The sequence below is a fragment of the Cebus imitator genome, unplaced genomic scaffold (genome assembly GCF_001604975.1).
Source record: "Cebus imitator isolate Cc_AM_T3 unplaced genomic scaffold, Cebus_imitator-1.0 Scaffold821, whole genome shotgun sequence".
Classification (NCBI taxonomy): domain Eukaryota; kingdom Metazoa; phylum Chordata; class Mammalia; order Primates; family Cebidae; genus Cebus; species Cebus imitator.
The window spans coordinates 99,486-124,941 of NW_016108136.1; the positions used below are offsets into that span (position 1 = coordinate 99,486).

Consider the following 25,456-nt stretch of genomic DNA (forward strand, 5'->3'; position numbering starts at 1 on the left):
CATGGTCTCAGCTCACTGAAACCTCTGCCTCCCAGGTTCAAGTGATTCTCCTGCCTCAACCTCCCAAGTAGCTGGGATTACAGGTGCCTGCCACCACACCCAGCTAATTTTTGTATTTTTAGTAGAGACATGGGTTCACCATGCTGTTCTTGAAGTCCTGGCCTCATGATCTGACCGCCTCAGCCTCCCAAAGGGCTGTGATTACAGGTGTGAGCCACTGCACCTAGCAAAGCTTGCTTTACTGATCCTCAGAAGAAACCAAACTAAAATTTGAAAAATTTTAAAGAGGCTAGATGATGTCTAACACTTAACAAAACTTAAAAACAAAAGCCTTGTGTAACCTTTTCATTGTACTTTTTGTATTAAACTGGCCCAATTAACCCATAGAACTGATGTTAATGAGATTTTTTTCAATCAACATAGAAATTGACCCTCCTGGGCTTAAAGCTTAAAACTTACATTTGTCTTATTTGAGTTCCTTTAGGCCTCTGAGATAGTATTAGTATCAAAGAACTTAATCTTACCCAATCATCCATCCAGACAGTAAGATGCCAGACCGTTCATTTGACCACCTGCTGCCTGTTAACCAACTCCTTTTCCTTGCCCCTCTGCTATATAAACCCCTAACTTTAATTAGGAATTGTGGGGGGAGTCTCATCTCCCTAACATCGCCCAAATAAAGCCCTTCTTCCTTGACAATACTCATTGTCTCAGTGATTGGCTTTCTGCGTGGCAAACAACCAGGCCTAAACCAAAATCTTGGTGTTCAATAAAATTACCACCTTTCAACAATCTTTTCCTTTCTTCTTTTGTTCTTTTTCTATCCCCCATCTTACTTTTAAAAAATCTCAGGATTCCAGTTATAGTTTTATCATATGTATGTCATGTACATCTGTTCTCAAACAGATGACTTAAGAGTTCAAAATCAGATGAACTAACAGAGACAGAAAGCTGAAGAGCTGTTAGGGGTTGGCTCAGTGGTGGGGGCGGAGATATTAGCAGTGGCTGGCAGGGATGCTCGAAAATGAAGAGTTACTATTTAATGAGTATAGTTTGTTTAGAAATGATGAACAGAATATGGAAATGGTTTTAGATGGTTGCACAACAGTGTAAATGCACTGAATGCCACTGAATTGTACACTTAAAAACGGTTAAAATGGTATTTTTGTGTTTTACCATAGTGAAAAAAGGCAGGGGGGAAAGGAGATGCAGCACACCATCTCTTTTAGACATGACCAATTTATTCAGAGAATTCAAATTTCGTTTGGCAAAGTATATCCAAGGGCCAAGAGTTTGGGATAATTATGTCATTGGAAGCAATCACATTATCTACAGCAAATTGCCTGGGGTAGTATCTGAAGGAAAGGCAAACTTTTAAAAACAATTTAGTATGTGGGGGGTGATAACCATAAATATTTGCAAAGGTAACAGAACAACCAGTTTATACAACCAAGGCATGAAACATGCTAATACTAATAATCCTTTATTCAATTTAGTTCAACACACATTAAGTACTTAATTTGTGCAAAACTGGGCTAGGTGCTGGGGTTGAGGAGGAAATACAAAAATCACCAAGATGCAATCCCTCTCAGGAAATGTACAATTAATGAGAGTACATATAGAGGTGCTGCTTGGAGGTAAAAACTGCTCTAAAATCCATGGAGGGAGGAGAGTTTACTTACTCGCAGAGGGTGATGTCGGGACCCTTTTAAATTTGGTAGTGTGGGTGAAAAAGGTCATAACATGCTAAGTAAACTGCTGTGAAAGCATGTGACGGCAACAGCTAATGGTCTAGTTCCTCCATAGCTTTAAATATATGAAAGGGAAAGGAATATTCAAAGGTATTTTTATTTTAATTATCTCATTGTTAGCCCAGTATAAGGCAAGATGACAAAAAATAAAAGTATGAAGAGGCAGGAACATAGACTGAAAACTCCATTTCCTAGTTTTAGCGTAAACTCAAGCCCTTGTGCATACACACTTAGTTGCTGAAGTCCACAATGCCAAAAAGGGGAAAACCAGCAAAGCCAGCCCTAGCAGTGCCCTGTCATCATGGCAGAGTGCTGTCTCTTCTGTGAAACTGAAACAGCTAGCTTTGACTACTGCCAGTAGTGGACAAGAGGGCACATGGAAATTAGTTCATAAATGTGCCCTCCTAACACAAGAATAAGAAAGCTGACTACAGGAAATAATTTCAGTGAGGAGGGGGATGAAATATGGTTAATCTGGTCAATTGATGTAATAACTCACTATGCCTTATTTCCTATTTTAAAAAAATATAGAACAAGCAAGTCATTCCTGAATAAAAATTTACTATGGGTATAACATACACCTCAAAATGAATTGTAAGGGAACATATTACTAATCAGATACCACAGTTTATGCTTTTTCAATTTACACACATTGTTAGTTATGATACTTTTTAAGGAAACCCTTACAAACACAATATATAACAAGTTGTTTTAATATTATTCATCATCCTTAACTTCTGAAAGTTTGGCTTATGTTATCTTAGCTAGAAGGAAAACTACTTACAAATCTCATTTTCCCACAAAATTAGCTCAACATCCAACCTTAAAAATAGAAAGAAATCTTTGCCAATGGTAAATTGGAATGCATATACCTGCCAGGCTTTGATGAAATAAAAGTAAACAGTTTACATAAGCAGTACATCGTAAAACCAAAACCTCCTTTTGAAGTACAAAGTTCGATTCTTCTTGCCCTCTCAGAACTGCCAATCAATTAGAATCCTCTTCCCGTAGGAACTGTTCTGGTTTGTAATGTCGTACACAGTATTTTTTAACATTAATAGATTATTGATATGCTATATCATAAATAGCTACTTTTTAAATCAAAATGACTGTAGAGGACTAAGGGAACAGATATAACAGCACACTGAAATAATTTATTTAAAATTAAGATTTCTAAAAGTGTGATCTAACCTGGTCTAATATTAAAAATCAAAAGGTGAAATATTATTTCAGACCTATATACATCAAGATGCCAGTTCTTATAAAAAACATACTTCAGTTGTAAATGCTAGGTTATGCAAAAATAATTTTATTTCAATTTAATTTTAATGAATTTCCCCCAACTATATTAAAAACATCAAAAGAACTTAAGTTTTAATGGCAAAAAGTTCCTATTTTCCCCATCTACTAAAAAGATTGTTTGCACTTATTAACATACAATGCCCTATTGATAAGGCACAACTTTTTTTAGATTAAAAATGAAACCACAGATTAGGTTTATTTTATACAATAGTTACAAGACAGACTTTTTGTAGGCATATAAATACATCTTAAATTCAATCAAGATCTAAGATGAAAAATTATTTCTTTTCTAGGATCAATCAACACATAGCCAATAGGTAGCTACAGCTAGAATAATTCCAGCGGTTCCTGTTTTAACCTGTCAGATTGTCTCCCGAAGTCCATCTTCAAAGTGCGATCTAAGAGAGGAAAGCTGGTTTCCGTTTTGCATTGGCATTCCACCTTTCTTTACTTATGCTCAGCTATCAGAGATGGCTGTCACCTTCAAAGCTGAAGTGAAATCCATTTTTTGAATTCAATATGAGACAAGAGCAGAGATCCTGACCCCAGGGTGACCAGGGTAAATGTTTGCTTTGCACCCTCCCTGTTACACTTCCCCTGAGCTCCCTCTAGCTTCTTTCTGACCCTCTTCCTAGCCACCACCCGTCTCCTTCTGACAGTTCACAAAATACTTAAAGGGAGAACCTAACAGGAAGAATTTGCACAACTGTTACTTTAAACATACAAACCAAAATGTTTTTGTTACTTCATTATATAGTATAAACAATCCACTGAATACTGATTTAAAATCAAGAAAAAAACACTAAAATTGGTATAGCACATACCAAAACAAACATGACCATCTTGTAGGACCACTGTAAATTCAACTGAAATGGGGATACAAGTAAGAAAACAGTAAAAGCAAGTTTCCTCAAGCATGCCTAAGTACCCAACTCTCTTGTAATTTTTTCTGCATGTACATTCTTGAGCAATGGGTAGGAAGAAATACAGAACACTCATATTAGACTTGACAAAATAAAGGTTTGTGGTTTTGAAGGTAATTTTCCTTTACTTTCTGAGGAGTCTTTGCAATGTAACAGTTAACTAGGCATCCACCAGGACTTCTCTCTCGCACTAGGAACTTTACCAGAGCTTCAGATTTGAGCAGCCAATATCCAGAAAAATGTATATCTAAAAGAAATTGGGAGTGAGAGTTGTAGGGGGAGTCTCGTGGCTAAGAAAGAGAAGCAGAGAATAAAGGAGAACATAAATGGGCAAGGGAATGGTCACAGGTAGAGATGAAGAGGAGCAGGACAGCTGACAGGTACTGAGATCACTGATGTCACTGCTTCTAGTATTGTGGTGCATGTTTTAAGGAAAAAATGCCTCAAAATAAGGGCAACAGTAAAGACAAGACCAGGAGTTGGTAAGGTGTGGGTATTAAAAGTAAAATGTAGTTAATTACTTTGCTACTTTTTAGAAATAATTTTAATGTAATTCTGGGAGATATTACATGACTCATTCATGAAGGTGTTTTACTAGTATGCTCTGGCACAATAACATCTTGTAGAAATAAATATACTGTTCCTAATTCTGTAAAGTATATTGGCTTTTAGGAACAAATAATGTTAAAAATGAACTTTTAATAAAAGTACTTAAAAATCATAACTAGACTATACTCAACATACTATAAAAGAATGTATTTAACTCTCAGCCAATATTGTTAAGTTTTGCACACAACACATAACCTTCACAAAGGCATTATCTACATGCAGATTAAAAAAATTAAAAGTAAAATCATCACTTTGGGAGGCTGAGGTGGGCAGATCACCTGAGCTCAGGCATTCAAGACCAGCCTGACCAACATGGAGAAACCCCGTCTCTACTAAAAATACAAAAAAATTAGCTGGGCCTGGTGGTGCATGCCTGTAATCCCAGCTACTCGAGAGGCTGAGGCAGGAGCGAACTTGGGAGGCAGAGGCTGAGGTGAGCTGAGATCATGCCATTGCACTCCAGCTTAAGCAAAAAGAGGGAAACACCATCTCAAAAAATAATAAAATAATCATTCCTGTTAATATGAACTAGTTTGCTTCCCACTAAATCATAGAGTCCCCTCATAACATTGAAATTAAATTCCATTTTTTACTTGCCAGTCCCATTTCCCGAACTTTGACATACTATAACACATGCTTACAGCACAGGACTCTGGCAACAGCATGTACCTTTGCCGTCTCTCCTGAAAAAGAAAGTTTCTTCATCTTACTGCAAAGTAGAAAAGATGAGGTCTCTGATACTCTTTTCAAAATTCTCAAGTCCTATTTAAATATCAAGTGTTCCAACTACCAAAACTTTGAATGAATTTTCACTAAAAAGTCCTACTAATGAGGCCCACCACCTTATCGAATTTGACCAGTTGTAAGAGATTGGGTGAAAATATTTCTATCATGTTAGATTCTGTTTACTAATAAGAAAGTAAAGGGCTTTGGACAATGTAACATACAAACCTAAAGTATGCACATTCCACCAGGCTAGAAGGTACATTCTTTGGTCAATTTTTCTTCCAAGATAGGAAAATAAAGGGAAAGCTGCTTTATGGTTAAAAAATTTAAAAAAGAAAGAAACCATGTGAAATCCCTCTCCTTATCAGTATGCTAGGGGATTCAAGGGCACTGGAGTCATATGAAATAATGGCATGGATAGTTTACATGAAGTTTCCAGATACCACACTGAGAGAAACCACACATCCCAATGAAAGATAATTCACAAATCAAGTTTCTAGTTTGGTGACACAATGATTACGTCACAACTTTTTTTTCTAACCAGACTGAATAGAAAAAATTTCATCAAAAAGTACCTTCAACCTTCATTATTTTAATCTGAAGGGAAATTAAGAGAATCTCAAAAGTTACTACACTTTCAGAGTTTGATTAGGCTAGATACATTTATTAATAGTAAAAGCAACCACGGTAAAAGCAACCATATTCATTCTTGATAATGAGATAATCTTCTATATACAAACCTGGCAAATTTTTAAAAAAATGCTAAAACAAAGTGTCTGAAAATAATGAAAGCCAGTTCAATTCATGTAATGTCAAGTAACTTCAACTGTAATAGAATCATTTTTATTCTTATGGTGCTTTACAGCATATTTTATCCTTAATGAGAAAATGAACCAAAATTGCAGTGCTAACCCTGAAACCTTAAACCAAACCTTACAAAGTTAAGACTAAATGTTGGTCATAAGGAAAAGAATGCAACCATGCATCTTCCATAGGGAAAATGAAAATCGACAGCAAGATGGTGGAAATGTTGAACTCCTGGTACAAACACACTTTACTTTATAAAAACAAAACAACACGCACACACACACAGAAATTATTACAATGCAAACCATCATGTGTCTCTATGTTCTATCAGCTGGTGAACCTGTTATCAAAATTTCAAAGAAAAAATTAAACTTTTTCTATTTTAATCCATAGAAATATTCAGTAAACATAAATACAACATTTGTTGCATATTAATGAGTGTGTGGCTTCTTGTGCTTTCCATCCAAATTAGAGGTAAAAATCCCCAATGACTACTATCAATGAGATATAATCGCAAAGTTATATTAAACATCTACACAAAAATCAATCTTTCCTTCAACCAAATTCTATATATTAAGTACTAACAGTGAAGATTCACGTTGTGTGAAAATGGTGACTCGTAACAATGTAGACTCAACTACAGATTTTAATTCACAAATATATATATATGCGCCTTGTGTATGACAACTGTATGAAAATAGTCTCAAAAATAAAGACAATACTTGAGACACAAAGCAACGCATTTTCCCTGATTTTGCATCCTATTACAGGGAAAATAAGTCTCTGATGCTTCATAAATACTTTAAAAAGTTTGGGATGGCCTTAACCATGCATAGTCTCCATCAATCCTTTAAAGCTTCCAGCATTTGAGGCTAACCATCTCAGCTGCGAAGAACTGCACCCTGTAATCAGTTATGCTTACTTATGTCCTGTCTTTTCTAGATCTGGGAGTTTTCTGACCAGGGCCTGGTGGTTCATTCTGATGCTGGCAAGGAGTCCCCCTTCAATGCCGTCTGAACCGGTATAACTGATTTCTTCGCCACTCAGAGTAGTCATATGCCCCCCAAGGGCTTTTAAGATGGCATTACCAGCACATATATCCCACTTTTTGATGTATGTCACATGGATATACAAATCAGCTTTTTCTTGACTCTTATCAGGGACATCCAAAAGTGCTAAAACTTTATAACCTAAAAGATAAACAAAGAACTTAGGTTATTGTTCAAAAAATTTTAAGAAGACATACTTTTTTGACTAGGTAAACTGTTAAAATAAAAGGACGGGGTGTGCGGAAGCCTGCTGCCGTCTCTGCAACTGCTTAAGTTTAAAATTACTTCAAATTTAAAACACTTTAAAGTAACAAACATTAAACTCAGAACAAAAATGAGTTATAAGCATATATTTCATTTCAAAAATGAGCTTTACTTAAACATTTAAGTAGGCCTGATGTGAAAGAAGAGAACAGTAATACTACCACTCTAAGGCCTTTTTGTAATGAGGCAGAATTTTTAAAATAAAGTAATAAATGTAGAAGAAACTGGGTCTAGATTCTAGTCATCTCATTTCTACTGGGTATTCTGGACATTACTTTTCCTGATCAACCTAACAGCCTCTAAGAAAATAATGAAGCCATATTAAAGAAGGCAGATTTATAAAACAGAAAATTAAAACTATTAGGCTTAAAAGCTAAAAAATCTTGGCCAAGTGTGGTGGCTTACACCTGTAATCCTAGCACTTTGGGAGGCCAAGGCAGGCAGATTGCCTGAGCTCAGGTATTTGAGATCAGCATGGGCAACGTGGTAAAACCCCATCTCTACTAAAGATACAAAAAATTAGCCAGGCATGGTAGTGCATGCCTGTAGTCCCAGCTACTCAGGAGGCTGAGGCATGAAAATCGCTTCAGCCTGAGAGGAACAGGTTGCAGTGAGCAGAGATCACACCACTGTACTCCAGCCTGAGAGACAGAATGAGATCCTGTCCCAGAAAAAAAAAGTTAAGAAGTATTACCTCTCCCTTTATGTGTGCTGAGGTTTTCCAAAACATTTGTTTTCTGACCATAATTTGCTATTAACCCGAATTAAAACATTTCTGATGTGTTAGACCGCAGTCATAGCAGGATGTGACAAATAGCCCCTCAAGCCAAATCCAGGTCATGGCCTGTTCTTATAGGGATCTTAAGATGAGAATTTAAAAAAAAATATGTTTAAAAGTTCATTAAAGAAAATCAAATAATAGTATGCAACAGAGACTGTATATGGCTCATGAGGCTTGAAATATTATCTGTTTCTTTTCAGAAAAACTAAGCTGACCACTGATCTTTAATTGGGTAATACAATAGTACAGAATACACAGTGAGCTGGATGGGTACCAGCCTCTCTTGCTCATCCCAGGCATGCAGGTTAAAGAGTTCAGGGGTGTTAAAGTGACCCAGGGATTAGCCTTTCTAATAATACTTATGATGACTCCTGGCATCTTTCTCTCATATGAAGCATCTGAAGTGCTTGATCTTTCTTCCTCTCCCTGATATTCCCACAGTTAAATAAGATAATCACTTTGAAATCAGATTGCATAAAAAGCAACTAGTGGTAGATCTAATGGGAATATGCTTTGGTATATTCAAGAAGAGAGATCACTGTTGTAGGACTGCTTCCTTCTAGTAAGAAGGGAACAGGGCCGGGCGCGGTGGCTCACGCCTGTAATCCCAGCACTTTGGGAGGCTCAGGCAGGTGGATCACGAGGTCAAGAGATCGAGACCATCCTGGTCAACATGGTGAAACCCCGTCTCTACTAAAACTACAAAAATTAGCTGGGCATGGTGGCGCGTGCCTGTAATCCCAGCTACTCAGGAGGCTGAGGCAGGAGAATTGCCTGAACCCAGGAGGCGGAGGTTGCAGTGAGCTGAGATCACGCCATTGCACTCCAGCCTGGGTAAGGAGAGCTAATCTCTAAAAAAAAAGAAGGGAACAGTGACTAAAATCCCACCCTTGAGGTTACCAAACAGGAGCCCAGAGCTGCCTTCAAAGTACACCATTCCTCTTCACTTTCTTCCCAAGCATGGACAAGCAAATTAGTCTCCTGACACAGCCTTGACAATGCCAGGAACATGCTCCAGGGATCACACAGGAAGAACATACCAGCACCACCAGCTGGGATAATTGTAGTCTGGTTTCCAAAAGTCTGAAGAGCGACCTGTTTGACCATCCCTGAATGGGAACGAGACACAACGATCCTTGGGGTCTTCTCATTGTAGGAAGAGCGGGCTTTCACATTTGAACCACCATCTACCATTGCCCAAGCTGAAAAGCAAATACAATATCCATAAATGCCACTGAAGCTTTAAAACTAAAGGTTATATTCTTCAGAACCCAAAGTACCATGTGACTGACAAAATACTCTCTTCTAAAAAATTATTTGTATTGTTTTTCAGAGTACAAAAGTAATATATATGTATTTTTACATTAAAATAGACATGTATTAAGATGAAACTGAAAAAGATCATGTAATCTTGCACAGCCAACAAAAGTGACTATTAAATATCTAGCTTAAGGATTCCATGCTCCACTGGGATGACACTGCAACTCCACTTCTCCCTGCGTCTATCTCACTTTCTTCCCTCCCTTTCACAAATGTGATCCCAAGAGCACTCCCTAATAAACATCCTGAAGCTAATCTCCAGTTCAAAGTCTGATTCCTGGGAGCAACATAAGCACAACTAACTTCCCTAACTCCAATTTTAAAATTCATTTTCTCATATACTGCCTCAATTTCTGGTATACTCATGGTTTCAATTATCTGCATATTAGCTCAAACTCCTAAGTGACTTTATAAACAGAAAATAGTTAAAAGAGGTGAGTTGGGTTTACATATCAGCCTTATCAGAGTATTAAAGAAGAAGTCTTAGATTTCAAAATAGAATAGAAATTTTAAAGGGAAGGGGATGCTGGAGATGGCTTCAGATGATTTTCTTGGTTTGGAAGTTTTCTTCACTGACTATAGAACTATACAAGAGAACAAACTTACTCAGAATTATCCCAATTAGATTGTTGTTTTAGCAGTCACTCACTACAGGGCAAGATATAGTCCACCATGGCTAGTAATGAAACCAGCTGCATCACCAGCTTATTTCTGGCTGCAGAAAAAAAAAATCAAAAACATTAGCTGAGTCTGGGTTTCTGAGTTCCCCAAGAATAATGGCAGTCTCCTGGACTCTTTTCACACCACCTTCTGAAAACCATATGCAGCAATAAGAAGAACAAATAGAAATACCCATGCTCTATACCTACAGAGTAAGTAGGAGACAGAAGAAAGCTATCAACAAAAATGTGTGAGAAAGTAAAGGAGTAAACACTGAAGATTAGCAGGATAAGTGCTGAAGCTAACCCTAGTGTGGGGATTATAGCAGGAACTTCACAGAGGTGCCAAGAGGTCAGAGAACTCCCAGTGGCTGCAAGACTCAGATAATAGCAGCCAGGATTTCTCCCCAGAAGGAAGAGGTCCCATCTAAAATGAGAAGTACTGAAAATAGGCCTAAAACTTGGCAACAAAGCACCAAGCAGCAGCTTGGAGAAGACATGGGACCAAAAGTGTAGTCTTGAGAACACCCTGGTGGCAGCAAGGGAGGGGATGATGATGTAAGGCATCTTTTGGGATTTGGAAGACAGCAACTAGAGCTGAAGAGAAGAGAAGAAGATAGGGGCTTTATTGAAACAAGGTCAGATCAAACAAGAAAGGAGAACTCTGAAAACAAAAAAGCATACTAATAATGAAGATAAAGCCTTTCCCACACTAGAAGACATGAAAGCTCCCGAACTGATTCCACCACCACCCTTCCATTAATCCCACAATACCTGATCTAAATATGAATGAATAAGAAATGTAAAACTGCAATGCCCACTGAAAAATATAAAAAGAAAACACAGACGAAAACATTTCAGACTATATGAATTTCCACAATGCAGAGAAAACCTATAAACCAGTATTCTAACATGACTAAAAATAAAAAGCAACAATATATTGAATAAATGCCATGAAACAAAAGATCACCAACTCAGAATAGACGAGCAAACAATAACAGACTGTGAAATGGGAGATCACCTAACACAGAAAAGAAACTGAAAAAAAAAAAAAATAATGACTGCAGGCTTCACACTAAATCACAGGGCACACAAAGGGCAACAGACTTGTTCAAAAGTATAGCAAGCAATGAGAAAAGCAAAAAGGAAAATGAAACAAATAAGCAGATAAAGGGGACTAGAAAGAAAGTGATAGATTAAAAAAACTAAAGAAGAGTTAACATACATATATAAGAATTCCCTAAAAAAGAAAAACTATTAGGATAGAGCTAATCTTTAAAATTACAATTCAAGGAAATGTTCCTAAAAAACAAAAGAGGATCTTAGACTGGGCTCAGTGGCTTGAGCCTGTAATCCCAGCACTCTAGGAGGCCAGGGTGGGAGGATCACTTGAGCCCAGGTATTCGAGGCTGCAGTGAGCTATGATCATGCCACTGCACGCCAGTATCGGCAACAGAGTGAGATTTTGTCTCCAAAAAAATTTTTAAAATTAGGAGAGGACCTAAATATCCATACTAAAAGACATACTGAGTACCTGGAAAATCTGCCCAGAATGCCAATTCTAAAAGATATCATAGTTATATCACTGAAGATAAAATTTAGTGGGTTGAATAGTGTCCTACTAAACTTCATGTCCACTTGGAACCTTCAGATTGTGAACTCATTTGGAAACAGGATATTTGCAAATGTAATTAGTTCAGCTGAGGTCATAGTGGAGTAAGGTGGGCCCTAAATCTAATGACTGGTGTCCTTATAAGCAGAGGAGACAGAAAGGAGATTGTCATGTGAAGACAGAGGCAGAGACTGGAGTGATGCATCTACTGACTAAGAAATGCCAACAATGCCTACAGCCACCAGAAGCTGCATGAGAAAACTTCCTGCAGAGAAGCATGGCCCTGCTGACTTCTTGATACCAGACTTCTGGCCTCCAGAACTTTAAAATAATAATTTTCTGTTGTTTCAGGTTTGTGGTAACTTCTTACAACAGCCCAAGGAAACTAATACAGGATGGACCAAAGACTGTAACTAGCCACGTAGTCTTTCAAGTTATCAAGACTATAGACAAAGTTGGTAGCATGTACTCAGGGAAGATCATACCATGAGTTACCACTTCTAAGGTAATCTATTAGAAGACAAGCTTTATCCAACCAAGGGGTGACTGAGGAACTCTTAGCAAACGCATTGTTGGTTACCACTGAACAAATTTAACTGTGGATTTCTAAGGAATCCGAAGATGGGAAGGAATAAGGTAAAAGAATAAGGTATGTGTAAGTGGTTATCTCATAGTTGGCTGATAAAAGTTAAAGGACACCATTTAACTCTGACAAGCTGAATAAGAGAGTGGAAAAGTAAACATCAAAAGAATAAAACTGACTAAAATGGGATGATGGTCAAGGCTAAAATATGCTAATTGCATTGTTGCTTATAGTAGTGAACCAAGAGACAATGAGACAATGTCTAAAGAAAAGGACTACATGAGTATGTAAAGAGAAAACAACATATAAAGGCATCAGCAAAAGCAAGCAACAAAAAGAACAAATTTAACTTAAAAATAACAGTAGTTGTTTAAAGCACACTAAACATATAAAATTCATAAGATCATAAGAATATTTTACAGAGAGAGAAAACCTGTTCCTCCCTGGAAAAACATGCCCCTGCTGGTAGTGTTCTATATAGCTAACTCCTTACTCTGAAAATTGATAAATAAAAACAAAAAGAATTAAAAATTTATCCTGCTTTTCTAGAAGAAACATTTCAGGATAAACAAATTAATTCCAGTTAATAGAGAAAGTTCTCTATAGAAGAATTCATGGTATATATAGAAACAACAGAACTGGAAAATCTCATTTTATAACATCTTCAAGAGATCTTAAAACTATTATGCGAAAGGTTTAATAAAAACTGATCTGAAATGATGTCAAAATCTCTCTCCAGATGACCTGCTAGTAAAAAAAATAAAAACTTTATAATTAAGAGATAAGGTCATGAGCACTTTAATCATCTGAGCATCATTAAATGGCAAGACAAGTATTATGCAATATGATGCAGTAGGAAGTACATGAAACATACCTAGAGTGTATTCACGACAAAAATGCTTCACCTCAATCCAATCAAGATTGATACCTAATCTGCATTTTATAACAATATAAAAATAAACAAGTTAAATGGCACCCTCTGGAAACAATCAGACAAGTCCAAAAGGTGGAATATTCTAAAGGAGAAATGACTTAAACTTCTCAAAGTCAATGTCATGGGAAGGATAAGGGGCCTGGGGATTGTTCTAGATTATGAAACCTTAAAAACCTATCAACCAAAATAAATGCTTGTTGGTTGACTGGATCTTGGTTTGAAGTAATAAGCTGTAAAATCCACCTTAAGAGCAACTGGGAAATGCAAATATTCCATGACATTAGGAAATAATTGTTAATTTTATTATATGGTCCTTGTGTAGAAAATGTCCTTACTTTTTAGAGATGCACACTGAAGCACAAGGGTAAGATATTATGATCCTTATAATTTTCTTTAAGGTACATAGGCCAAAAAATAGGAAAGCAAATATGTAAAACTGTTATCAACTATTAAATCTGGATGAAGGGGTATATAAGCATTCATTATAATTTTGTTTGAAATTATTCATAATAAAAAAATGAAGAGAAAAAAATCCTCTAAATTCTTTTTATAAATATTCCAAAACAGTAAAGAAGTGAATTTACACTATTTTATCTCTAGAGGTCAGTATTTCTAAGAGAATAAAAATGTTACAGCATATCTCAGTACATACTACCAGAATACAGGTAATGTAAGAATTGCTAACTTAAAAATATAGTAGATGTTTAAATAAATATAAATGATGGATGATGATGAGGTAATAGTGTTAAGGTAGAACAGCAGCTACAGAATGTGTTTTATTTTACCTGCAAGATATGCTGGAAAAAAAAAAAAAAACCCAGTAGGAAATAAAAAGTGGTTGGTACTTTCCTACACTGACTTCAGATATTATAATTTATTATTAACAGCTACAAATTACCAGTGAGTGAATATACACTTGACCCTTGAACAACATGGGTTTGAACTGTGTAGCTCCACTTATACCCAGATATTTTTCAATAAATATTTTGGTAAGCTTTTTGGAGATTTGTGACAATTTGAAAAAAATTCATAGACAAACTATGCAGCCTAGAAATATTTTTTTTAAAAATTAAGAAAAAGCTAGGTATGGCATGAATGCATAAAGCAGGTGTTGGTATTAGCTTGTTTTATCATTTACTACCATAAACTATACACAAATTATAAAAAGTTAAAATTTATCAAAACTTAAGCACATAAGCACTTACAGACCATACATACATAGCACCATTTACAGTTAAGAGAAATGTAAGCCAATGTAAAATCATAAACTGCACAAAATTAACTACAGTACATAACGTACTACTTAAATAATTTTATACTACCTCCCAATGCTATTGTGTGAGCCCAAGTGTCAGGAGTACCCACTTAAAATCCTGTGTGACGTAATCATCTCTATGTGAGCAGTTTGTCTCTCCAGTAAAGTGCTTACCATGGTAAAAAGTGATCTCTTGTGGTTTTTTACATACTCTCCATAGTGTTGAGTACAATTTCAGAGTATTTAATGCAAACTTTGAATAACACCATGAAACCCATTTGAAGAGCCACTAGTGATGCCAGAAGTGCTCCCAAGTAGAGAAAAGTCATGACAATACAAGAGTAAGTTGAATTGCTTGATATATGCCACAGATTGAGATCTACAGCTGTGATTGTCTGCTGTTTCAAGATAAATGAATACAGCATAAAAATTATGAAAAAAAAAATTCATGAAGCCATTGCTGAAGCTACACTAACAGGTGCAAAAATCTTAACATCTTTTATGAAATATTTTATCTCATATTGAAAATGCAGCTATTATCTGGGTACAAAATTGCTATATGCCTAAAGACTGTAGTATGATTCAAGAAAAAGTGAAGTCATATGAAAACTTAAAAAAAAAAGAAGGTGAAGAAACTAAAGCTGGATTATTTAATACCAGCAAAGGATGGTTTGATAATTTTAGAAAGAGGTCTGGCTTTAAAAAATGCCAATATAACAGGAGGAGCAGCAGCAGACTAGTTCCCAGATGCCATTAAGAAAATTACTGGGTTCTGTCTGCTTGAACAGGTTTTCAATGCAGACAAAAGTGTCCTATCCTGGGGAAAAAANATATATATATATATATATATATATATGCCACAAAAAATATTTACTAGTAAGGAAGAGACATGGGCATCAGGATTTAAGACAGGAAGGGATAGGCTAACTCTGCTGTTTTGTATAACGTAGTCAGGTTTATGCTCAGGATAGCCCTTATCTACAAAACCCGCTAACCCCTGAGTCTTGAAAGGAAAAGACAAACATCAGCTGCTTGCTAGTCTTCTGACTACAACAAGAAGGCCTGGACAACAAGATCCTTTTTCTGGATTGAGTCCATGGATGCTTCGACCCTGAAGTCAGAAAGTACCTTGCCAGTAAGTACAAGTATGGGACAATGCCCCTGGCCATCCAGCACCCCATGAGTTCAACACTAAAGGCACCAAGTGGTCTACTTGGCCCCAAACACATGTCTCTAATCCAGCCTCTAGGGCATGAGGTCATAAGGACCCTTAAGGCTCATTATACGAAGTACTCTATGGAAGACTGTCAGTACTAATAGTACAGAAACTTGACAGAGAAGATCATTAAAAATCTGGAAGGATTACATCACTGAAGATGCCATTGTTACAGAAAAAGTCATGAAATGTATCAAGCCCAAATTAGTAAATTCCTGCTCGAAAAAAACTGTCCAGATATTGTGCATGTCTCCACAAGACTTACAACAGAGGCAATCAAGAAAATCATGAAAGATTGTAGACAATATTTTTAAAAGGTAGGGACTAAAGGGTTTCAAGATAGGGATCTTGAAGACATTCAAAAGTGACTATATACCACACCAGAGGAATTAACAGAAGACGACTTGATGGAGCTGAGTGCTTCAAACCAGGGCTAGACAATGAGAAAGAAGACATCAAAGAAGCAGCGCCAGAAAACAAATTAATATTAGACAATTTGGAAGAAAGGTTCCCATTATTTAAGACTGCTTTTGACTTATTTTATGATATGGACTGTTTTATGATACAGTCACTGAAACCAAAACAAATAAGGAAGGATTGGTACCATATAGTAAAATTTTTAGAGAAATGAAAAGCAAAAAAGTCAGACAGACATTACAACGTATTTCCATAAAGTTACACCAAGTCACCCTGCCTCTCCTTCCACCTCCTCCACCTGGGACAACAAGAGTAATCCCTTCTCTTTCTCCTCCTCCTCTGCCTACTCAATGTGAAGACAAAAAGGATGAAGACTTTTATGATAAACCACTTCCTCTTATTCAATCATATATTTGTTCTTATGATTTTTCTCAGTAACATTTTCTTTCTTCTAGCTTACTTTATTCTAAGAATACAGTACATAATAAATATACAAAGTATGTGTTAATCAACTAAGTTATTGATAAGATTTCTGGTCAAAAGGAGGCTATTTGCAGTTAAATTTTTGAGGATTCAAAAGTTATACACAGGTTTTCAACAATCACACTGATTGTTTGCACTGTTCATGAGTCTACTGTACTATACTTACTTGCACATTTATATATTACTTCACTAAAACACTATTGAAATATCTCTTGCTTCTAAGAATTTCAGACTCAAGGAATTAACTCAAATTAAGCCTGATAAAAATTTTTATAAGCTTTGCTCCAACTACTGCCAACAACAATAATATCTAGTTCCCACAACAGTCAAGCGTAGCTAAATTCTGGTAAACACACCAATACTTAAAAATTGGTATTCCGCCAACATCAACATACAGTGTGGATCTGAAAATAACATTCCAGGAGGAGGGCACAAGGCAAATAGACATTCAGTGTGGGAATGGAAGGTCAATCCAACATAATTCTGAACTTATTGATTATTTCAGAGAGTTTGCTGACTGGCAAGCACCTTTGTGTTCCCGTGTATCAGGCAAGTTAGCCACATTACAGAAGAATGGGGTATTATATTACTAACTGAAAAAAGACATTTTTAGAAGCTACTTTTTCTGAAGTTTGGGATATTTGGCTTCTTTAAGGTGGGTATGCCTACAGACGAGAGATGAATATATATCCTTATTAAACAAAGGTTTCTAAAAAGGGGCATTTTATTATGCCTATTCTTCCCTCAATATGTACAGATGTGGAAAACAACTCCCATAGAATGTGAACCTATTTGCCTATCTAATATCAATTTCCTCTTCGTTTCCTTTATTGAGATTCCAATTCTCTTTGGAATAGCAGGCTCTGTTTGCAGGTAAAGGTGCCATGTGACATTTGGCCAATAAAATGAAGCAGAGGTTTAATGGACAGGACTTCAAGTTACTTTTTTCCTAATACCAAGAATATCTGAGGTAGATCTTTTTTACCTCTCTTCTTTCTCATTTCTTCCTGCCTAAAACAGAGAACCATGGTAAATGAGAGGACCCACCTTTGTCAACATGCAAACAAAAAGCTACCTTGTAAGAAAAAAAAGCAAAATGAGAGGAGTCAGGTCCTTAAACATAACATGGAGTCACTGAAGCACACCTACACTTTGGCCTTCTTGTTAGTTGAGAAAAAGAAACTCTTGAGGAATCACTGTAATCGGATTTACATTGTGTGTAGCTAAACGCCATCCTAACTGACATAGTGAGATGATAAGAGACAGCATCAAAAGAACAAGAAGGATTCAAAGACTTAAGCTCTGTATTTACTCTGTAAAACTGAAATTTTTAATTTAATTTTACTTTTACTCTGTAACATTAAAAAAAGTCACCATAATTTCCATTATGGTAGAATTCCTTCCAGAGTTATTGGAGACTGAAAAAATTTGTCAATGCACTTCATGAACAGTGAAAATACAAAATAATTTTGAAATACTAACAAGAAGTGGTTAGTTCCTACAGTCACATTTTGAATTTATGGTTTTCATGATGAGAGCTCCTATTTTTTCAACTATAAAAAAGATAATGTCTTTCCTTGTCACATAGTTACTGAAAGGTTCAAATAAGGTAACATTAAGTAAACTGCAAATTGTTAAACACTATATAAATGTTAGAAATTATGGAGTTACTATTTTGAAAGTGATGTGATGTTGATTTGAAAAAAATTTCTAGGGTTGATTCTACTAATAATTTACATGAATGACCTTGACGAATGTATTAAATTTTTGAGTCTCGTTTCCTTATTTGTAAGTGAGAGTGCTGACTTTAGTCTGTGTCCCTCTCTCTGTGAAGCAGTAGTATGCTATTCTCCAACATCCACTTTCCCTGTTTTCCCTGAATGACAGAATCCCTAAATTTTAGTTTGGATAGCTATTGAAAATAAGGACTACATTTTTTTTTTTTTTTTTTTTTTGGCTCCTTTGCGACTGGGTTCTAGATAGGTTTTGATCAATGGGATGTGAGGTGAAGAGATGGATGTTTGACTTCACAAGTCAAACCCTTAGTGGGAAATGTCCTCCATGTCTCTCTTTTTACCCTTTCCATTGGTGAAATATGGCTGAAGTGGTGAGCCATCCTCAGTGACACAGAGGAAGGCAACAGCAAAACAGCAATAGGGACAGAACTGCATGCCTGGCACCAGGGAACTACCCTGGCAGTCAGGGACTGCTTATATACCGTGTGTTAGAGAAGAGAGAAATAAACTACTTTGTGTTCAACCTCACATATTTTGGTATATATTATGGCAGTCTAAATTAACAGCCTAGTGTGTATCCTAACTAATTCAGTAAGGATTTAAATAAATACATGAAAGTAATCCATAAGCCATAAAGCAATGATATAGTCTTGCAGTACTTTGTCACGGCAATGGCATAAATCTTTTGTAGCTTATCAAACCATCAACTTTAAAAATCATTTGAATTATGAAAAGAAGAAAGTCAGATAGCACAAAGTGGACCTGATTTTGAAACACAGAGCCAGCACTCAAACAGATGTTTAGCCAATCTCAGAGCAGCTGGAATGTGGGATTCACAGTTATTCAGCAAAGCTCATCTATAATTTTAGAGTAATCAAATATTAACTTTGTCTTTCTGTTTCTCTCCACTTCATAGACAGTCTTTTTATGCGGTTATCAATCATGCCCCTAAGACACAATGGGGATGACTGGAGTAAATGACATTAGTATGGGATGCCCATTGTATCAGTATCCTAAAGCTGCCATAAAAAACTACAGGTTGAGAATCTCTAATCCAAAATTCCAAAATTTGAAATGTTCCAAAACAAGCACCGACATGGTGCCACAAGTAGAAAATTCCATACTGGATCTCATGATGGGTCACAGACAAAACTTTGCTTCAAGCACAAAATTATTTAAAATGTTGTACAACATTACCTTCAAGCAATGTAAACAAGCTATATATTAAATATAAATAAATTTCATGTTTTTACTTGGGTCCCATCTCCAAGATCTCATTATATATATGCAAATACATAAAATCTGCAATGTGAAACACTTCTGACCCCCAAACATTTCAGAAAATAGATACTCAATTTGTAACACAAACCTGATGGCTTATAAAAAATATATGTATTTTCTTATAGTTCTAAAGGCCAGAAGTCTAAAATCAAGGGGTCAGAAGAGTCAATTTCTTCTGGAGGCTCTGAGGGAAAATAAATTCCATGATTCTCTCCTAGGTCCTGTGACTGTAGTCCTTAGCCTATTAAAGACCTCACTCCAATCTCTGCCTTCACTTTCACATCATCTTATAGCACATGTGTCTGTGTCCTTTCTGTTTCTTATAAAAACACGCTAATTGGCTTAAGAACCTTACTCTAACTCAGTTTAATCTCATCTCAATGCTTACCTTAACTTTCTGGGTTGTTATGGTTGAACTATGCCCCCCAAAAAGATATGCTGACATCCTCACTCCCAGCAACTTGAAAACTGATTTTATTTGGAAATATGGTCATATGATGTACTACGTTAAGATGTGGTCACACTACAGTAGGTTGGGCACTTAATCCAATATAACTGGTGCACTTGTAAGAGGAGAGACATAGACAGACAGAGAGAATGCCATATGATGATGAAGGTAGAGATTGGAATAAACACTTATAAACCAACCACCACCACAGAATACTGGCAAACTGCCAGAAGCTAAGACAAAAACAAAAAGCTTGTCCCTTACAGGTTTCAGGGAGAGCATGGCTCTGCCAACACCACAATTTTAGTTTTCTAGGCTCCAGAACTATCAGACACTACATTTCTGTCCTTTAAGACACGTAATTTGTGTTATTTTGTTACAGCAGCCCTAGGAAACTAATACAGGAGTGGACACAAATTTGGGTGCAGGATGGTAAATGCTACAGATATAAACAGTTCAATAACAATAACTCTTGAAAGCTCCAGCATGTCATACCTGTATATTCGGAAAATGGCTTATGTATAACTCCTAGCACAGGTTTACCATTTACAGCCACACACACCATAGTAGTGACATACTTTCGAAGATCCTCTATGAGAAAAAAACAAAGCAAGACACACAAATGTCAAAGTAATGTGCATAAAGTCAGGATACAATATTATACTTTATTTCATTAAAAAATTTATGTACACGAAATGTCTTTCCAAGACAACAATCCATTCAAACAAACAGAGTCCACGGGCAAGAGCCAGTTTAAAGGAGTGGCTAAGAGTTCTGGGTCACAATGAGATACTATCTTGCACCAGTCAGAATGGCTATTATTAAAAAGTCAAAAAATAACAGATATGAATGAGGCTGTGAAGAAAAAGGAATGCTTATACACTGTTAGTGGGAGTGTTAATTAGTTAAGCCACTGTGGAAGACAGTGCGGCAATTCAAAGGACTAAAGAAAGAAATACTATTCCACCCAGCATTCCCATTACTGGGTATTTATCCAAAAGAATATAAATCATTCTATTATAAAGACACATGCACGTGTATGTTCACCGCCGCACTATTCTCAACAGCAAAGACACGGAATCATCTTAAATTCCCATCAATGACAGACCAGGTTAAAAAAAAATGTGATATGTGTATATCATGGATTACTCTGTAGCCATTAAAAAAAGAACAAGATCAGGTCCTTTGCAGGGGCATGAATGGAGCTGGAGGCCATTATCCTTAGCAAACTAACACAGGAACAGAAAACCAAATACCATGTGTTCTCTAAGCGGGAGCTAAATGATGAGAACACATGGACACATAGAGGGGAACAATACACATTGGGGTCTTTCAAAGGATAAAGAGTGGGAGGAGAGACAGAATCAGGAAAAATAACTAACGGATACTAGGCTTAATACTTGGGTGTCATGACACACATTTACCCCATGTAACAGGCCTGCACTTGTATTCCTGAACTTAAAAGTTAAAAAAAAATTACATTTAGAATCAAGACCCTTTTATATTATAAAAATCACACAAAACAAAACAGTTCTGGTTCAATAGGCAGATTACCTGGGTTGTTCTAGCCCACCATTTTGTTAGCTGAATGTCCTTGGGTAAATTACTTAAATTCAGTTTCCTTATCTGTATAATATAAACAATAACTAAGCACTCATCTTTAGGTATAAAGTAACTTTTAATTTTAAAAATCAAATTAGACACTTAAAATAGTCCCTGCACAAGGCATGTGATCACTAAATGCTATTATATGATCAGGCCAAACTCAGTTTAGGAAGAAATTTTATAAACAAATTCCATGATATTCCATGTTTCTATTATCTACTCCTAAAAAGTTCTGTTTTGTAACTGCAGTTACTATTAGATATATACCTCTAGTGTCTTCTCCCTGTTCTCCAAAGTTATATATTGATAGCTATGATTTAAGTTCAGTGCAAAAGCACTGAAATACAAAGGCAAAAATGCAGACGCCCCTACATTTAGGGAACTTACAATCTAGCAAGATAAACAAACAACTAACTTTAACATATGGTACCAAATGGAAAGAGAAAAAGGCGGAAATTAGCTACCTCTGGGTAAGAAACAAGGCCTGAGAGGGGATCTACAAAAATAAAATTTGACTAGTACCAGGTAAAAAGGGCACTGGAGGGGCAGTAATTCTGTTTTGTTACTTACTTGCTTTCTAAGTACCTAGAAATTTACTATTTTGAATTCAAAAGTCAGATGTACATGCATTAAAACTTAAACTCCCAATATCCCAAGTAAATACTAAATTCTGGGTAAAGAAGCTTCTTCAATTATAGGTGTCCAATATAAACCATTTTGCTGCTACTGTTAAAAATCCTTCTTCACTGAACAATCAGTGATCTACTATCACTTATAGGAAGTATGCCTTGGTTCTGGTTCTCTACTATTAAATGTCAATCAAATGTTTGAGTTCAGTTTCAAAATTACCTGTATATTCCTGGGTAGCATCAAGTGGGTCAATCCAGACAGTAACACTTTCTGCTGGTACCTCTTTAGGAGTAGTTACTTCCTTTAGGATATCATCAGGAATCTTATGATCCCACAAGATAACCTCCTGATCAGCTGCATCCACGTGTTCCTCAGTATTTATCTGCATTAAAAACAGGTGACAGTTAAAAAATTAAAATATCACTATTTGATAAACTATATAAGAAAAAAATACTTCAGACAAAAATCACACAAATTATAAATAAGTAAATCCCTATTTCTTTTGATGTTCCATATTGCCAAATGAAAATGAAAAAAAAAAAAAAAATCCATGACATCAGGTCTGTAAATGCTTCCCAATCTAATATTCAAGCTTGGTATGTTGACTAATCAAGACAGATAATTCAGATATAGAGAAATATAGAGAAATTGAACATCGAAGAAACAAACTACTTAAACCTTAATAATGCACTAAAGTGTGAAAACAGACAATATTCTGGAACACAACATAAGCAACTAGATTTAGAAGAAAAATTACAATAGACTTAAAAAGCAATATATCTTAAAAACGGGTAATTATAAATGCTAAGAGACAAAATAGCCTAGAAAAGTGATCATGTAAAATATACCTTTAACTAATAAGGAAAAGGAAACTGAAAACAATAAAACAGATAATAAGCTAGTATATTATAATACCTAAGTAAAATGGAAACAAGTAATCAAAAGGGACATACAAAAAAAAAATCAGTGTTCTTTTCACTATATACCAAAGACAGTATCACAGAATAGGGAGGTACAGTCAAATTTTTTACCTTTTTTTTAAACTAAGGAACAAAATTAAAACATAAAATAAATCTAACTTACCAGAGATATGTAAGGGTGTGGGGTAAGGAGAAAAATAAAGGAAGGGATGTTATTAGAGTAGAGGAATACAGTCTCTTATTACCCCACCCCCTTACACACATACATAATACACACACATACACACACGCGCGCACGCGTGCGCACCCTTCCATATATTCTCTCTATATAACATATATTAAATATACATGTGTTTGTATAATACTTTAAGTATTCTGTTCATTTACAAATACATTACAGATGCCTTTAAACTGAGATTGCTCAACTTTGGAGTGACTGACAATCTGGACTGTATAATTCTTTGTTGTGGGGCTGTCCTGTGGTAAACTGTAGGATGTTTAACAGCATCCCTGGCTAAATGCCAGTAGAATACACTAGATGCCAGCAGCACCACCCTCAGTTGTGACAAATAAAAATGTCTCCAGACATTGTCAAACATGCCCCTGCCTCATCCTACGTAAAAAACAGTTTTAACAGTGTGTTTCTTACTATATTTTAAAGTATAGTCTGATTTGTAAAATAGTGTTTTAAAAATAACGTTTTAAAACTACATTTACTTTTGTAAATTAGCACATACCAATGGACTAAATCTAAGAATTGAGTGTACTTTAAGAATTAAGTTAATAACAAATCATCATTCTTATTTGAATACTGCCTCATTACAAGACCTCAACCACATCATAATATACACACACACACACAAGAAAAAATGTCCCCAAAATGTGGATTTTAGTTAGGGACTTATACCCTCAGCAAGACAGGCTATTAGGCCCTGTGCATTTTGACAAGCTCCCTTTCCAGAGGAGGTCATGTTTATACTACATGTGATGCCATGCCTAGAATCCATGCTGCAGTGCCAGAGTGATTTACAGCACTGACAATACATGAGTATTGTCAATACACCATCTCTCACCTGGATTCCCATAATAGTCTTCAGAAAGTCACAAACATGATTTTTAAAAGTCCCACAACTATCGGCACCAGAAGGTACCCTGAAACACTCCAAATGATCACAGGAGAGGTTAAAAATAGTAATATTCTAGAAACATCAAACCACTTAAATCATTAAATGTTTTTTAGTACAGAGCAAAGTAAACATTCAATTTTTTCCTTTCTGCCTTTATTAATTCAGCAAATGTTTACTGATTGCCTACTATCTGACAGACACAGTTATAGGTCCTAAAGATACCAGTGATCAATGTGAGACAAAAATTTCTGCCCTGTGGAACTCAGATTCTAGCATAGATAACAAGATGAATGAAAAAAACATGTAGCATGCTGGATGAGGAGGAGAAAATAAAGACCAAAAGGACAGAAAGATGTTGTTGGAGAGTAGAGGATGGGTAGTTAGAGAGTAGAGGAAGGGTTACTCGTTAAGAAAAAAGGTAGAAAGGATTATTAAGAAAGGGTAGCTAAGTAATTATTCATAACGGCCAAAACCAGAAAACTATTAACTGCATCAATTAGTAGTTTATCCATTATCCTGATAATGGATAAATATATTTGGTATATCCATACAATGGAAAGTTACACAACCATAAATAAGAATAAAGTACTGATCAGGCTAAAGCATGGATGAACCCCCTTGCTTTGTGAAAGCAGCAACATACAAGACCATATACTGTTTGATTCCATTAATGTAAAATGTCCAGAAAGGCACATTTATAGAGACAGACAGATCAGTGGTTGCCTGGGATAAGGGATAAAAACAAGGATGAATAGCTAATGGGGACAAGGGTATTACTAGGGTGGTGAAAATGTTCTAAAACTGATAAATGATGATAGTTGTACAATTTGGCAGTTCTACTAAAAATTACTGAATTATATACTTGAAATAGGCATGCGCCTGTAGTCACAGCTACTCAGGGGGCTGAGGCAGAAGAATCACTTGAACCAGGGAAGTGGAGACTGCAGTGAGCCAAGATCATGCCACTGCACTCCAGCCTGGGCAACAGAGCGAGACTCTGTAACAAAAAAAAAAAAAA

At 36.0% G+C, this 25,456-nt stretch overlaps 1 protein-coding gene across 2 annotated transcripts in view; it reads right to left on the reverse strand.

The window, feature by feature from the left end:
* Positions 1–1,221: 1,221 nt before the first annotated feature.
* Positions 1,222–25,456, reverse strand: part of BPNT2 (3'(2'), 5'-bisphosphate nucleotidase 2) — a 33,454-nt gene continuing 9,219 nt past the window's right edge. Inside the window, exons 2-5 of one of the 2 annotated variants that reach the window (XM_017520293.2) lie at positions 22,611–22,773; positions 20,652–20,747; positions 9,253–9,414; positions 1,222–7,308 (exon numbers count right to left, since the gene is read on the reverse strand). In XM_017520293.2, the coding sequence (XP_017375782.1) occupies positions 7,037–7,308; positions 9,253–9,414; positions 20,652–20,747; positions 22,611–22,773 (693 nt within the window). In that variant the 3' untranslated portion in view covers positions 1,222–7,036. The remainder of the gene's footprint in view (positions 7,309–9,252; positions 9,415–20,651; positions 20,748–22,610; positions 22,774–25,456) is intronic. The other variant, XM_017520294.2, reaches the window with a different exon arrangement.